The sequence below is a fragment of the Acipenser ruthenus genome, chromosome 25, assembly GCF_902713425.1.
Source record: "Acipenser ruthenus chromosome 25, fAciRut3.2 maternal haplotype, whole genome shotgun sequence".
Lineage (NCBI taxonomy): Eukaryota > Metazoa > Chordata > Actinopteri > Acipenseriformes > Acipenseridae > Acipenser > Acipenser ruthenus.
This window is the reverse complement of record NC_081213.1, coordinates 3,918,494-3,935,262: the sequence shown is the minus strand read 5'-3', so window position 1 is coordinate 3,935,262 and position 16,769 is coordinate 3,918,494. Positions and strand designations below refer to the sequence as shown.

Here is a 16,769-nt window from a genome sequence, read left to right as displayed (position 1 = left end):
AATTAGTGAACAGTTCTTCTACATTGAAGTGTAATCTCAATATAACTGTGAATCAAGCAAATGTGTGAATTAATATCTATGAAATTCTGTACTGAGAGCTAGGGGGTTACTGCTTTAGTTCACTTTTTCTTTCTGCAGCGTCTAAATGTCCTTTTCTACCTCTCTGTACTTGTTTTATAGTCTGAGGAGGTTGCCTTATGCCTGACATTGATATGGGTGAATGGTTGATGCTGTTTCCCTGTCCAGTAAAAGCACTGCTGGCATCTATTGATTCCCGCAATCAGTTGATGTAAGGTTGTTTTCCCGTTAGCTTTCTGTCAATAAGTAGGATGAACATAGATTGATGCGTAAATTAAAGCTATTAGCGCAATGTTAATTTAATGTGCCTCTTTGAAGGCTCTGTCAATTACAAGGAACCTTATCATGCCGTGCTAAAAATAAAGGTTGTCGCTTTTTGTAATTAAGAAAACAAAATATTTTTAAACATTTTTTAAAATTGAGTTACCAGCACTTCTAAAGCGTTAATACTTACTTAATAGCTAAATATCTCCATGACATTCTCATATGAAAATGGCCTTAATGTTGACCTGGGATACTGAGAATTATTACAAAGTTTTACACATCAATTGAAAGTACTCTCTGATGGCTTTTTCAGAGTTTTGGATTATAGGTGTCTACATCAATAATGGTAAAAGGTGATGAAGCCTTTATCAGAATGTTACTTCGACAAATATCTTGTGTTTATGTTTATAGACGTGACTTGCTCAGTAATATACTGTATTTCCATTTCTTGGTTTAGAGCACTGTTTCCCAACCCCTGTCCTGGGGACCCACTGTGTCTGCTGGTTTGCATTCCAACTGGGCTCTCAATTACTTAACTAGACCCTTAATTGAACTGATACATAGCTTAATTAGACCTTTTTAATTGTTTTCAGCTCTTAAACAGTTGCAGAGTTGAAGTTACTTATGAAATGTTATAGCTAACTTGAAATATACAACTGTTAAGAGCTGAAAACAATTAAAAAGTTCTCATTCAGCAAATTATCAATGCAATTAAGGCTCTAGTTAAGTAATTGAGAGCTCAGTTGGAATGAAAACCAGCAGACACAGTGAGTCCTCAGACTGGTTTGGGAACCACTGGTTTAGAGGCTTAAAATTAATTCAAATGAAAAACAGAGAGACAGAAGGAATGCCCGAGTACTGAAAATATGTAACCTGAAAAATGACAGTGTCAGTTGCAAGCTGGACAAAGTAATAAAACATGATTTACAAGAACATACATGCAGTTGGTTGCTCTCTGCTGTTAAAAGTTTTGGAATATGATCAATTTTTTTTTTTTTTTTTTTTTTTTTTTTTTTAAAGAAAGCAGCGTCATCATACAAATACCAAAGCAAAAAACATCTAGAAACCAAGAGACACAGGGAAGTTGGAGACGTCTTTGTTTTTAACTTTTGTGCAATCAGTAATCATAAAAGATCAGACTTGCTCTTGCAATGAGTAATTTCAATTTGAACCCCATCCCCTCCTCCAGCAAAAAAAAAAATTGCAACATAAAAAAATGACTATCAGATTGCAAAATGAATGTTCAGTCTTGCAATGGGAGAATTGACACATTCTCTATACCACAGATGCAATCCAATGTGTGAATGCTCCTGGAACATTTAGTACCAGTCTAATAGAAAACCTGCTTTACCCTCGTCTAGTGTGTTTTTAGCTTCAGTCTACAGTGACAATGTTATCTCTCAGTACTGTTTATACCAGCAGCCTTTCAAGGTGATTTCAATGAGATGATCTGCAGACATGTTCCGTGTGCCTTTAAAAAAAAAAAAAAAGTCCCTGAAATAGTTTTAAATTACGCATTGTCTTGTTTATTGCCTCAGAAATGTCAACAAAACCCAGGGTTCATTGTAGACGTCAGCAGAGAACAGATGTTTCTCAAGATGTTTACAGAACCAGTTTATGCACGTGCTTCTGTCCTTCCTCTCATGTGCAGTCAGGCTGCTGTGTACATAACGTACATGTTGAACAGAACAATAACCTTGTGTTTATGAACTGTTTTCTTTCTACGATTAACTGATTTTGGACAGGCTTGTAAGGTAAATCTGGTGATCAAAGTACAAATGTGTATCCTGTTTCGATTTCTTGACTGTTGCTGTATACATAGTGCTATATGTTATAGAGACTGACAGGGAGAGCCCTGTCGCTGAATCTTGCGAAAATGCAGCTGGGACATGCAACAGGAGATGTGTTGCTAGGCAACCAATTGAGCAGTTAGGGTTGCCCGGCGCTGAGCTGATTGGGAGGTGTTGATTGGCTGGGTGGCGTGCCCTGGGAGGCTGTGCGGAGCTCAAAAAGCGTCTGCGCCACAGCTCGAGGCGACTGCACCGACATGCTACACAGAGGGGTGCTTTGTTGACACCAAGGAGGGGAGTGTCTGCTCCACAGGATAACTGCTGGGGAACCCTTCAACTGCAAGACGTTGCCTGTGAAGGCTCTGCTCAGCCAGGACCGCCACAACGACCCCGAGTCGCTGGGAGGCCGGGACTTCGGGAGCAACAGCAGTAGGTTAGTTTAGGGGATGTTGATCCCAAACAGTAGAGAGAGGGTTTGCATAGTGTAGTAGGTTCCTTTTAATGAGGCTAGTGCTCGCCTTGTGAAGCAAACTTATTTGTTTTCTTTATTAAAAGTGACACTAGGGCTACCATTGCTGGTACCCTAGTGTCACCATTTGTGTTATTAAATCTGCACGCCTGTGCGCCGTGTCAACACCCACTGCTCTGTGTCTGCCTCATTATTATTCAGCGACGACCCACGCATGTAACACTTTAAACTTTTTAAAGCATGTTTTTGTATTGCTGCCTTTATTAAATCAATGTTTTCTATAAGCACCTGTGAATATTATTATCAATAATAAATACCTTTGGGAAACATGGCATATAGAGATTGAAAAATTACACAATGTTTTCTTTGGTTTGCATGTTCCAGTGTTGATATCTGTATAAATATTGATCCTTTGGTTTAAGTGGTGCTCATTTTCCATTGATTTACATAAACCATGGCAAAACCGTGATGGTTCAGCACGAATGAATAGGGGGAGATAATTACCTTACCAGACCGGTAAAAACACTTTAAACGCCTGTGGGGTATGACTAAGTAACACTCACACCTATATTACAAGAACGGTTGATTCTCGTAAATGAAGTGTTTTGCACAACAAAAAAATTGAAAGACAGTATGTTGCTATTTCAAGAAGAATTTATTTATAAATGTGTAACATCTGCTTTACAAAACACCTAATCGCAACAGCAAACTTAAACACAGAACATGCAAAGTGCATACATTATACAGACCACTTCTTAATCTCTCTATTTTTTTTTTTTTTTTTAATACATGGCAAAGATTTAAAATGGCATTGAGTATTAATCCAGAAATACATTTTTTCTGGAAAAGGCGTTTACTTCTGTTTAACTGTTAAGGTAACACGTACATCTGTAAACTGTAAAAAAAACAAAGAAACAAACAGTTTCTTTATAATTGCTATGCTTTAAAAGAACCTGAGAACTAGTGATCTCATAACAACCTTTAAGATAGTCTATACACTTACATATATTCTCCAAAAGATAATAATTACAATAGCATTTTTTGTATTCATATTTCGTTTTAAAAAGCAGTTTGCTTACTTGAATGAAACCATTACCGTTATGTAATGCTTCACAACTGAACAAATTGTATTTATGTTCATTAGGTAACTTATTTGTGGCCAACACCAAGACACACAGTGCCAATATAGCCAGTTTCAACACACATCCATGATAAACATTTTTTATGCAAACACATATTAGCGTCAAAGAAATTCATTTTTTGGCACATTAATGTTTATGAAACACAGATGTATTTTATTATTATATAAACTGCCTTAGCTTTAAATACCACTGACTTTAATAAAATGGGTAAAAATGCCCTCAATTAAGTAGGTACACTTTCTAGGGTGCCAGTATTAATATCCATTAATGAAGACCCCACCATATTATAGTTGCTTCTGCTAATTACTTCTTTCCTACTAGCCACTTATCTGTATGCCAAAAAGCTTATTAATATATGCAAATACAGCAAATCTAATGGATAGCAGAAACTATAGCTTTTTTCTGAAATACACCAAAAATCAGAAATGTTTACCTCAAGTTTATGCTGTCGTGGCATGGTTTGCAAAGATACATGATATAAAATCAGAAGAGATACAATATGTACCAACAGACAACCACCTCTGGCCTCATAAGTTTCCTTACTTTAGGCCTAGAAGAAATTTTTCATCTGAAGTGCTCAAATGTACAGTAGAGTGGCAAGATACATGCGATTGCTACCTGGAACATCATATGAAATGGCTTACAATCCTTGCATTGAACCTTTGTATTGAAAAGGACCATTTTCAAAGCAAGTTATATATTTTAGGATCACACATCCAAGTTTTGGGATAGTGCATTCATTTACTAAAACCAGTTCAGAACACCCCCTAATTGGCACAGCTGGAGGGAAGTGCTTTGTTTTACATCAGCTCGCCCCTTGACTTGAGCGTGAGGATTTCAGCAGCAAGGCTCTGGGGGTCGAACAGGTTTGGGAACATGCTCATGGCCTTGTCCACCTGATGGGGGTTAAAGATGGCCAGCAACTTTTTACGGACATCCTCCCGTTCTTTGGTATAGGGATCTTGCTGGGGCCACTGGTGCGATTGCTGATCATTGTACACTGCGCTTGGTAAATGCTGCTGGAACCTTTGGTGATCCTGTAGGCTGCTTGATCTGCCATGAGCAGCCACTTGAAACGGATCTGACCAGTATTCCCGCTGGGGGTGCACAGAGCCTGGGTTGTAGTCATCTGGAAGGCTGTAAGGACCCACCACACCCTGGTACACTGGCCTCCCGTACCCTGGATAGCAATGTCCCCCGTGACCCATCACGTTAGAAGACCTGGAGTTTGGTAGCTCTGGGTTATATTGATGGAAGCTAGCTCCGGCAGTCATTGGTTTTTGAGAACAGTTGTACTGCTGATAGCTGTCATGCTGATCCAGGCTCTGAGAGTGCTGGTAAACGGGCCGACTATTGGAACAGTTGCTGTACCTGCCAGATCCCCTTTGCTCTGGATGGTAATGCTCACAGTGTCCCTGTGGTCCCCTGGGCATCATTTCAGAATACTGGCTCTCGTAGGATCCCAGGCCTGAATCCAAAGGTTCTTGTGAAGGGCAGGGGAAAGAGTCCATTTTTGTTGGGGATTGGTGGCTGCACTGGTTAAAAGCCACCTTTTTGGAAGGCCTCTTAGATAAAGTGGCCCCTTTTACCAGGAGTGAATTCTCAGTGATGTGCCCTTTCTGCAGAGCGTTTCTTCGCTCCAGCATCAGCTTCTGTTCCATTTCCTGCTCCAGGGATGCCATCGAGAGCATATCAGGTTGGGAGGATTTCCTTGACAAGATTGGCTTCTTCTCATCCTTCAGAGGGCTAGAGTGACTCATAGCCCTGGTTGTAGAAAGCTTAGCGTTAGCCCGGAGCTCATCAGCCACAGATCTCTGTGACTGGTTAATCCGCTCTGGGTGGTAGAATTTACACTTGATTCCATAAGTGCATTTTTTGCCTGATGGAACCAATGATATAAAATATAGGATTATTGTATACAAACTGCAGAAATCATAAAGCTTGCACTAGTTTTTGCACCACGTCAACATTTCCCTGCTTATTCTGATATAAAACAGGTAGGAAACAGACTAAATGCTACTAGGAGTGTGTTTAGTTTTGATTTTTCAGCTCATTCACAGACAGTGAATTAGGCTTAAATGGACACCTGAACTAAGCAGGTCACCTGTTCTCACCAGCCAGTAAACCCCAAAAGGATTTTATTCTCAATACAAAAAAATCAGAGACACCATGAATAAGCAGCCACCAATATTCAATCCTTTTGACAACTGGGTTATTTGGTATATAGACATGACTTAAAGCATGCACATCTAAATTACCAAGGTTCTTACCGTAGGGGCAGTGTTGTCGTTTTTGTTCTTGTACAAGTGGTTTCTTCCTCAGAAAATTATCCAGGCTAGGACCATGCCGTCCAAGTGGATCATCGGGAGGCATAAACCTGCAAAGAACAAATTACAGGCAACTTAGCTATGCCGTAGTTTCAGATCTCTATGTTTGAGAAATGGGCAATAGCATTTTTGGGTACTAACTCTGTACCCACATTTATTGTAATTAAGAGTTCAGTCAAAAGCAGATCAAAGATTAAACCTCTAACGAAACCCTGTTTACTGGTTCAGGTTTACAAAGTCATTCAAGATATTCATGGTTTGAAAAGACTGCAAGGAAAATGTATGGTTTTCAATACAAGGTATGGCAAAAATGCAATAAAATGTTTTTTTTTTATTATTATTATTATTATTATTATTATTATTATTAAATATTTACCAAGCACAAAATAGTGCAGCGTCTAAGGTGGTGCCATCAAGCTTTTGTTTTATTAAAAAAAAAAAAAACACACACGCACATCTTGGCTTGTAGAGGTCACGCCCCTATTAGCCAAAATGTTTGGACAGCTTAGCAATGAGTCAGTTTCCACAGTTCCAGTCTATACGGTTTGATTGCAGTAATGCAAGTCATATTACACATCTCTTACTTGTCATTGACAAATGAATACATCAGCAGGCGCTCCTCAATGAATCGCTTCCATTCTTGGCGTTCGCTCTGCAAGTCTCTATAGGTGTCGTTTGACACGATGATGCCATCAGATTCGCAGGCCAGCTTGACAATGAATCGATCGTCATAACAGACGACCCGCTTCCCACCGACCCGTCGCGATGGCGTGAACACCATGATTTTCTTCTTCTCAAGTTCTCTGAGAATATGCTGGTCTAAAAGAAAAACAAAATAAATAAGATGCAAATAAATGAAAATGGAATTGAAGAACTAAAATGACTGCAGCGGGGTTCAGAATCTGATATTTGTGACTTGTTTCAAACCTAAATTGGCTTTAAAAAGGATGGCGTGAATCTGATGTTCGCTAACAATACCGAGCATGGTGTGGAAAATAGTTCTTGTCAATCAGTTGTAAATATATTGCTTGCTAACTCTATGAATGTTACAGTTTTAGTTTTGAAAGATAATTGTATGTGTCATTTACACGAAACCAGAAGAGCAGAATTGCATCACACAGACACATTTTTGTTAATAAGATTACATTGTTCTTCTGCTGGCAAAAAAAGCAATAAGGAAATGGTGGGGAAAAAAAAAAATATATATCCCTATTGAATAGATTAAGATACACAGATCAAGAAACTCCCTGTTCAAATACTTTATCAAAAGCTGTTTCCGTCTGGGGTTTCCCCACACTAGATAATGTTTTCCTTGTTTATTGCTATACCTAAGAAGCCTCTTATGGCAATATATTTACTGACTGCTTCTACTTGTTATTTCTTTTGTGTGTAATGTGTCCCTTTAGCTCACTCTTATTATTGCTCACCAGTGATGGGGACATCTGGCCTAGGTTGTTCCTTTCTCCATGATGGTACAAAGACTGTGATATCAGTGTGTCCCTGGTCTATAAAATAGTTTACAGCTAGCAGGATCCCACGGCAGGAAAAGACCTCTTTATTCCCATGGCTGAAAAAAAAAAAAAAATTAAATAACAAAAATAAATCAAATTTCCAACAGGTTGACAAGGACAACAATCACTTTTTATGGGATAGTGGTAAAATATGGCCCTTCCACTCTAGACCTTTATTTCAACCATGTCCTTAATTGTTAAATGGAACCAAATAAAACATAGGCTCAAAGGTCCAAGTGCTTACAGTAATGCAGTAATTGTATTAAGTCTGCAATGAAGATGTGTTAATTGAATCCAAACATATATTGCTCCATGTTCCCTTTGTGATGCTTACAACACTGTAGAGCACCCCTCTTCTGCAGGTGGTGAACAGAGAGTCCATTAGCTCCACGTTTTAATTAAACCATGCTGGCACAGCATTGGAAATGCTGAATTAATTGTGTAAATTGGAAACTGACTCTCTTTCCAGCACATAAAGCACTCAAAGTTGGTTCGTACTTCAAATTGCACGACAGTTGCTCAGGGAGATTTCTAGTCTCTCCAGTATTGCAACTTTCTGGTGAACCAAGGGAGATAAATTCAGCTTGGCTGATCATTCTCAGCTGTTGCAGATCCCGGTCGCACGACTTTTTGGCTGGCTTTTTTTTTTTTGCATTCTATTCTTTCCTGGGTGGTGTTTCTGTATCTTTTGGCTTTGCTGTGCAAAATGATGGGTGTAACCAGGGTAAGATTTTCAAGCAAACACCTCACGTCAAGATTTTTTCAAAGTAAAAAAAAAAACTGTAAAAAAGCCCCTTTTTAACTGCCACTAAATTACAGTATCCATATTTAAATGCACAACGTAATGTCTATTTTGAAGTTGCTGTAAAGGCAGAGAAACAAAATAATAAAAAAAAACAGCAACTGTATAAATCAAAAAACAGTTCCCTACAAATATAAATATGTATTATAGAATTACTGTCCCTGGTAGTTTATTGCTAAACTCTATATATGTGTGCCCGCATAAGAGGAATAAAAACAGTATCATGGACTTAAGTATTTATCTTCTTTCACTTGCTGGTCAGAAATAAATTAATGGTTTACTAAACACAAACATGAAACCGAACTATGAAATCCTAAAGTGGACAAAGGGAACAGAGTGCCCACATGAATGACTTTGGAGCTTGAAACATTAACATTGACACAGGCCACATGTTATGCAACAGGAAGCTGAAACCTCCTGTTACCAGGTAAATGTCCTCCTTTTTTCACACCATAATTGCTAGTACATCCAGCTAGTACAGGTCACAGTATGACGTTTGTTTGTGATAAACCTTTATGGCCTCCTTTATAACTGCCACTCATTTGGCTCAGATATTTACATACTTATCAGCCCCCTGGTTAAACATTTACCTTATACAGGCATTGCCAAGTTTCCTAAACCTTTCATGTCACATGTTATTCAAGTTAGAAGACCAGCAGACCTCATTTTACTGACTGATCATGTACTTCAAAGCAAGATACAAAAGTACAATGGTATTTATGGAACACAGGTCAGGGAATTGAAAGGGACACTTTTCGGGATTTACTGTATATGCAGAGAGATAAGTTTAATGGTCCTTTTGCCAGCAAAGGTGTGCTTCAATCTATGTAGCGAGACAAACTAAGTAGGGGTGGTGAAACAATTTATTGTGTAGCAATGAATGATGATTACGTGATATATTGGTGAAGCGTGACAAATCTGAATATGCTTTCTTGTCAGTTGGGACAGTGGCACTATAATTAGATACAAGTTCAAGGCCAGGTAAAAGACAGATCTAGAGAAAATTGATACTAAATCAATATTGGAGTGACAGAATCCAGCACTGCACAGAATAAAATTACCATTAAGAAAAAGCAATTATTACGACATTTGAACCCATTTACTCTTTAAAAATAAAACAAAACTGATAAAAACAAAATACTGGGGCCATGTACATTCTCCAAGTGATTCTTTGTGCTGAAAAAGGCAGAAACCATGAAACTGTAACCTTTCAGATAATAGAAGGTGTTTCCGTTTCACACCCAGCAAGCCAAGTATTGCGTCTCCAGTACTATTGAAGCTGCAGTTCATCTGACACAAAACACTGTGAAAAATTCCCAGACAAGGAAATGCTATGCTGATTTGCATGGCGATTTGCATACTAGAAATATGGGTTGAGCAGTGAGGCATTCAGAGCCTTGACTGGGTTAACCATCAAGGAACAATGAGCAGAACTACGGGAGAAGAAAATGAGAAAGAGAGATTATATATATATATTTTTTGTGTTGTTTAGTATCCTCCAACTGCAAATTGTTCCTGGCTCTTCCACCCTAATCCTTTTCAATCTCGTGCCACTTTACAGTCTTTAAGGGTGGCCCTACTGAAGGCTAGTCAAAAATATATTGTTAAAAATAAAGTGTTTAACCTACAATGAAAATGCACTGTGGTCTCTTTAAAAAGTCTTGGTTTGATCTCAATGGGGAGTTGCAATGTCACGCTACAAGTAATAACACATATAGAAAAAACATTAAAATAATGTATTTTAAACACTCTGACAAATGTTATTTGATTTATGTCTACAGTAAAACGGGACATTGCAAAAGCAAGCTTCCAATGTTGTTACAAATGACTATTACGTCTGGAGTTTACAAAAAACATATTTCTTCACCTACCAAAAATGTTTTGAAAACTGTCAAATGACAAAAACTACTTTGAGAATAAGTGGGCCATCCTGCTGCAGTCGCTTACCTCTTGTACGGACCACACAACGTTGTATTACTGTAGCTTTTATTAAGCAACGTTATAATAAAATACAGCTGTCTGATGTTTAAATATAAAGAAAGCGATGTGTTAGAGATGATAATACAGCCTGAATACAAATGATGCTGCTAACCCTGTGCATCTCTACCTAACTGTTATTCTGCTCTTTGCAGTGATATTTCTTGCACTTGTACTCATTTCATACAAAAATAAATGCAGATATTTCAGGGAATTTATAGAATTTCCAACAGAAATACATCTGGTAATATTCACATACTGTACCTCATAGCCACGTTGCTCCCATCAATAACCACCGGTCTTAAAAGACTTCCCTCGTCCCTTTCATCCTCTTGTGGTGGGGGCGGTGTACCTGGCATGGTTGGAGAATTCTCCCCTCGGGACACCACTGCAGGTCCTGGAGGGTTTGTTGGGACCATCTCCCTTTCCGAGGCTGTGGCCCCAGACCGGACCAGCTCCCCCAACACAGTGTTCGTGTCTGCATTCAAGCCCAGTTTCTGGAGTACAGCTCTGATCTCATCTGGGGAGTAGCCGAGTTTACAGAAAAAACCCACCTGCATCTGAAGCTCGTTAGGATCTAGCAGCGCTGCATCCACACACCCCTGCCCCTCTCTGGGAGACTGGCAGTGGTCTCTGTTCACCCTATCATTCATGTGTGCTCCTTTCTGAGATCTGGCTGGGACAGCAAGGCTGTTCATGCTTGGCTCATCACTTAAAGAGGGTTCTTTGAAGTCTGTGTTCCATAAGGAAGGGCAAGTCTCAGCAGAGTTCAATGTTCGGGCTAGAGGCTTTCCAGACCAACTGGGGAAATCCTCTGCAGGGTTTGGCTTGTATTGAATGCTGTCTAGATTCATAGCTTCCTCCACACAGGTTATTGCCTTGCGTCACACTCTGGTTCTGCAACAGACAAAGACTACAAGTCAATATTCATCATTCACATATGTATGTGTCACCAGAGCTTTCCCACCTCAATCCTGACCTGAACACCCCACTGCCATTCAGTCCAGGGTTTCTCTCTAGCAGAGACTAGAAATTGTGTAAAAGTTTTGTGATGTGAATTGATGTCAATTGGGAGCTCTGTTAATACTACCAAACTAAATTTCATGCAATATACTTGGGAATTCAAGAAAAGGTGACAGAAGATTTTCTACATGCATATTATACAGTTATGGCCAAATGTTTTGCACCATCTCATAGAAGGAACACATTTTGCTTCATAAACTTGAATAAAACCTGCTGAACAATGTCAATTTAACATATTGAATTACATACCGCTTTGTAGTTTTCCATATACTTAAACTGACAAATTGAAAAATGTGCAATTTTAAAATCTAAACTACTGTACTGCTATTATGGCTTCCAGTAGACTTCTACGATATCATTTTGTGAAACATTCACGCAGGCGTGGCTGTTTGTTATTGGGTCGTTGGAACAGGGATAATCCAGGGTATGACCCCAGGTACGTGGTTTCACACTATGCAGGATTGTGACCCTGGACCGCACCCAGGTGTGAAAGGAGCTTAAGACGTGAAATTGCAGTGGTTTCGAAAGCAAGCACGTCCAGGCACAGCTGTAGCAATTACTTCAGATACTTTGAACATAGTCTCTGAACTTTGCAACTGTTCACAGACTGGTACATATGCATATTATGTTTTTTGAGATGTTTTATAGTGTACCCTTGTTTTGGTTTTAACTGTCTTCTGCCTCAACTCACCTGCACGCACGTGCAAGGGTTTAAATTCATGCAAAAGTTCACCCTTGGATATAGGCACACAAGGTTATATATAATATATATATTCAATCATGATAATACATTTCTGTTCTCTTAACCTAAAGGCATTTATTGATGACAATTTCCCAGTTCGGTGCTATAGTACTGTACTGTTTTCTGTATTAATAGTATCCAATTGTTAATGCTTATAGCTACAGTACACAAACTTCCATACACAGTGTTAGCAAAACTAATGAGCATATAAGGAGCAGAGGGTCAAATGTATCATGTACCGTTGGGCACCAACAACATAGTGTTTTTTTTAAATATATTATCCTGCTTATAAAAAGTGTTAACTGTCTTTATTTTTTATCTCCAGTTTAAGTTTACAAAAAAAAAAGTAAAATTAATGCTTTGCAAAAAACAAACAAACAAAAAACTGTATAATTAATGGTAAATGTAACTCTGTTTGACAATAGGAAAACACATCACATCGCAATTGATGACACCTGTACCAAAAATCTCACAGCGTACCACTTTCAATGTGACAGCATATCATTTTCTAACATTACACGGATCAAGGTTTGGTACGCGTACCACATTGTGACGATGTATCGCTTTATAACACTACAAAGCTAAGTAATTAAACATTTACACTAGTACAGCCCGAGTGAAAATCTACAAGGGCGTTATCACGGGTAAGTAAAAATGCACTTAAAAAAAACTTGTAGTCTGTCACAGCTAAACATAACAAGCTTTTTGTAGTTGAATTGTCATAACATTAACACTGCTTTTAAAAAAAAAAACAAAAAAAAAACGCAAACATCAACACCTTAACTCAACATACCAAAGAAGTTCCCAACAATTTCACGAATGTGACGCTTTTAAGATTTTAGTGAAGGCAGTTTGAGTAAAAGCTAGTTGTAAAACCAAGCGCAGGTTATAGCAACTCAAGTAACATGAAGATTTCTTTACCGATAGTAACAGTATAAATTAAACACACAAAACTTACCACCCGTTGTTTACGGAGCAAGTCTCCGTGTACGTACGGGCATGCTTCTCCTCTGTGCATTCCACTCTGTAACAAAGTATTTTTCAATCTGCCTCGCCCTGCTGCATTTTATACCTGGGCAGTGACTCATTTACGCTCACTGTCTCTGCACTGTTGCCAGGAAACCACACGCCAGAAAACAACATTTCTGGACGACCTTTACTTCCTGGTTTATAGGGTACATAAAGTCTGTCCAAAGTCAAAACGAAGGAGTTTTATTGTATGCTGAGCCTCTTTCTGGAAATCAGAACTGTGCACTATGAGGTGGTGGTGGTGTATGTTCTGCATTACTTAGTTTTCCTATTTTATTTAGATTGCATGTATTGTGTGTGGAATTTAAACAATGTAATTAATGTAATTATACACACAAATGGTAAAACAACATTTTGTAATCCTATATTTTGTGATCGAGATTACTTATATATATATATATATATATATATATATATATATATATATATATATATATATATATATATATATATAGTCATCGTAATTATTTGTAATGTGAATACATGTAATCCAGCAGTGACATTCTCTGAAAAAAACAGAATCAAAAACGAGCAGGCGGTTTTATCCAGAGCGATTTACAGAGACTTGGGGACGAACTATGCATCAACAACTGCAGAGTTATTTGCAATAGGACCTCAGTTTTATGTCTCACATCGATGCCCTTATAGGCAAATTAAGGGTGTACAAGTGTTTACATTATAATACTGGTTAAGCCAGGAACTCATTTGGAGATTTCTGCAGTTAGAAAAACTTATTACAGAGAATGTGCCGACACACATAACATGTTATATGCTTATATATTAAATGTGTAGGGCTGAATTCTCAAAACTATTTACTCCAACTCGTCATGTGTGCACTTCTTTTTTCACATTTTCCTTTTGCCTTTAAATTACATTCATTGTCATTGTGGATGTGGGTGTATAACTTAAAAGAAGGGCATTTCAGGGGATATGGGGAATTCAGCCCAGGGTACCTGCACTGCTGCTGTTTGCTAATTCTTCTCCTCCTGATTTCCTGTAAATCTTTAAGGAGTGCAACATTCATGAATGCATTTCCTTATTACTCATCTATATTACAGCCAAGTGCGCCTTTAACACACCACATAATATCACCACTTAATATCACTTTGGGCAATAGAAGCATATGATTAAAAGGTTTACAGGTAAGTAAGTTGCTGTACAGTATTACAATGTTTTGACATACAGACTATGGTATGTATTAGTTGGACAGTAGACTGCATTTTGTTTTTTAATGAACACTATTGAATTGCAGTACTTGGTACTATATTTTAAGGTCTGAACACGAATGTTGGACAGCTTTAAACAAAAAACTGTTTTGGGCTGTTCATTTAATTCCTTGCAGGTTTGAAGTAGACAATTACTGCTGGGGTAAAACTGAGACGAATGATACCGAATATATTGTTTATGAATTCTTGCTTTTCCATATGACGAAATACATCCAATTATCAGGGCTTGGAACACAGGTTTCAGAAACTTCCCTTGTTTAGGTATATTATGTAAATGTCCAGGTGCCACGAGTTTGAACAATCAGGCCCTTGGTAAATCTGATCGGAACTGATCGCATGAGAAAATCAGTCTATAGGTTTACGAATAGGAGTTGTTCATGCAGCTATAAGTGAGGAACAAACTGACTCCTGTTAATTTATTTTAAGGTTTTTCTGAAAGCCAAGACTGTGTGCATGTTTCTGTGAGTTTTTCTTATTGTTTTTTTTCTAGTTTAAATTATAGGAGGAGTGGAAATACATGCAAAGCTTTACATGTCATTTTTCATAACATGCTCACACTGGTGTGCTATCCCATGCCTGCCCCGCCCTTGGAATGTAAGTTAGAGGTAAATCAGGAAATCTTAATAAGACATGCCTCAGCAAGACAGCTTTATGTCCCAAGGTTATATTAACTACCTCCATAGCTGATGTCAGATTCATGGACTATTGCTAGGTATGAATGATAAATTAAGAACAAAAAACAAAATCCACTTTAGTTACAGTGATGATTTGTTTGTATCAAATGAGTAAGCCCAATGTGTAAATTATTTTTAGGTTCTTTCTTACAGGTAAATGAAGTGTGTTCTTCCACTGCGCCTACACCCCCGTATTGATTTTATGGTTTTGCAGCCACATTTTTATCATTATTATGTCTACTCTAGACATGAGGGCGCTCTATTGTCAAATATTTCAAAGGTGTAATTTGCTGTAAGTCATTGTTGTTGATTTTCAGCTACACTTAGGTATTAAAAACAGCCCTCAAGCATGTATTGATGTGTGATTTTAGAGCAGCAATTTGACTTACGATAACTGTTACACCTGTTTTGTATGTATTTTGTGACACTGTGATGTCATTGCATTGTTAAATTCAAGGCCTGGACCTACTAGGCCAAGGCCAAGATCTAATGCCTGCAAGGTGAATGGGGCTGAGGCTGAAGGCCCCTGTCAAGGCCAGGATCTTACAGGCTAAGATCAGTGTCTAAAAATCATATAAAGTCAAAGTCAAACATGCAGGTTTAAATACGGTATAAATATGGCCAGTTTTCATCAAATTAATTAATTACTTTATGTAGTGCTCAAGATATTGAGAGTTTTCAAATGACAAATGTGGAGAAACTGTACCCTAACATACCACACTGATAAATTAAATCTAATTAACATGCTCATTATAGTTTTACAAGGATTTTATTTGGGCATCCTTGAATAACCAAAGAAAGGTCAACTGAAGCAATTTCCTAAGCCTTTGTCATACTGCACATTTTGAAACAGTAACGCATCCTTTATTTTTTAATTTTTTAGACAAGACAGTTAATTTCATGTACTGTACGTATGTCCTTTCACATTTCCTCACTTTCTTAGTGGTAGAATACAAGCCACCTTGTGGCACCATCAGAATATTACATCACATAGAAAATGAACCTTGCTCTATGTCAATGAGTTCATCAGAATGTATTATGCTTTTGGCGCCCTCTGCCGGTGTTGCTTTCTGCTTCCTGTTTTGAAAATGAACAATGCAACCTGACTTGATAAACTATAGGGTGCATTGAGTTTACCAGGAGACCTCTGAATGGATACAATCCGAGACAAAGTTGAGGTTTTAAACTAGTGACAGTTGTCTACACTTTGGTGAGTCCCAGATGGGTCCTTTTCTTTTTCCAAGGCCATTTTTCCACATTCTGACACCTATCATTTCCAATAAAAGGGTCTGCCTGGCAAAACAAAAAAAGCAATCAAGGCCACATTGTTTAAAATGTCAATACTGTTGTTGTGCTGCTGTTACTGTGGCAACACTCCATGTCTACTGCTGGGCACTGATATGACAACAACAATAACAAAGATGTGGTTTCTGGTAAAGTCCAACAACATTACAGTTCAGTGAAAATATCACTGCATCCCATTTGGCTGATACGATATTGAAGTCAATTGCGCATTTTGAATGAGAGAATCAGAGAGAGACCCATTGAAAATACCACATTGTAACGGGGGGAATTCTGCAGGACTCATACAGCAATGTGTATTATTAAAGAATGTCCACCAGATGTCACTGTGACCTTGTTATAGTACACTCTTCATTCCCCAATAAGGGTGCTGTGTGATTTGCACATGTACAGCTCATTAGAATGGCAATTTA

At 38.2% G+C, this 16,769-nt stretch overlaps 1 protein-coding gene across 1 annotated transcript; it reads right to left on the bottom strand.

The window, feature by feature from the left end:
- Nucleotides 1-3,237: 3,237 nt before the first annotated feature.
- On the bottom strand, nt 3,238-13,246 carry LOC117414159 (ribonuclease ZC3H12A-like). Its single transcript, XM_034023922.3, has 6 exons — nt 13,084-13,246; nt 10,625-11,257; nt 7,498-7,637; nt 6,655-6,889; nt 6,014-6,120; nt 3,238-5,622 (listed from the first exon to the last, which is right to left on the bottom strand). Exons 2-6 carry the CDS (start codon nt 11,212-11,214, stop codon nt 4,544-4,546), a joined length of 2,151 nt encoding a protein of 716 aa, XP_033879813.3. The 5' UTR covers nt 11,215-11,257; nt 13,084-13,246; the 3' UTR covers nt 3,238-4,543.
- Nucleotides 13,247-16,769: the final 3,523 nt, after the last annotated feature.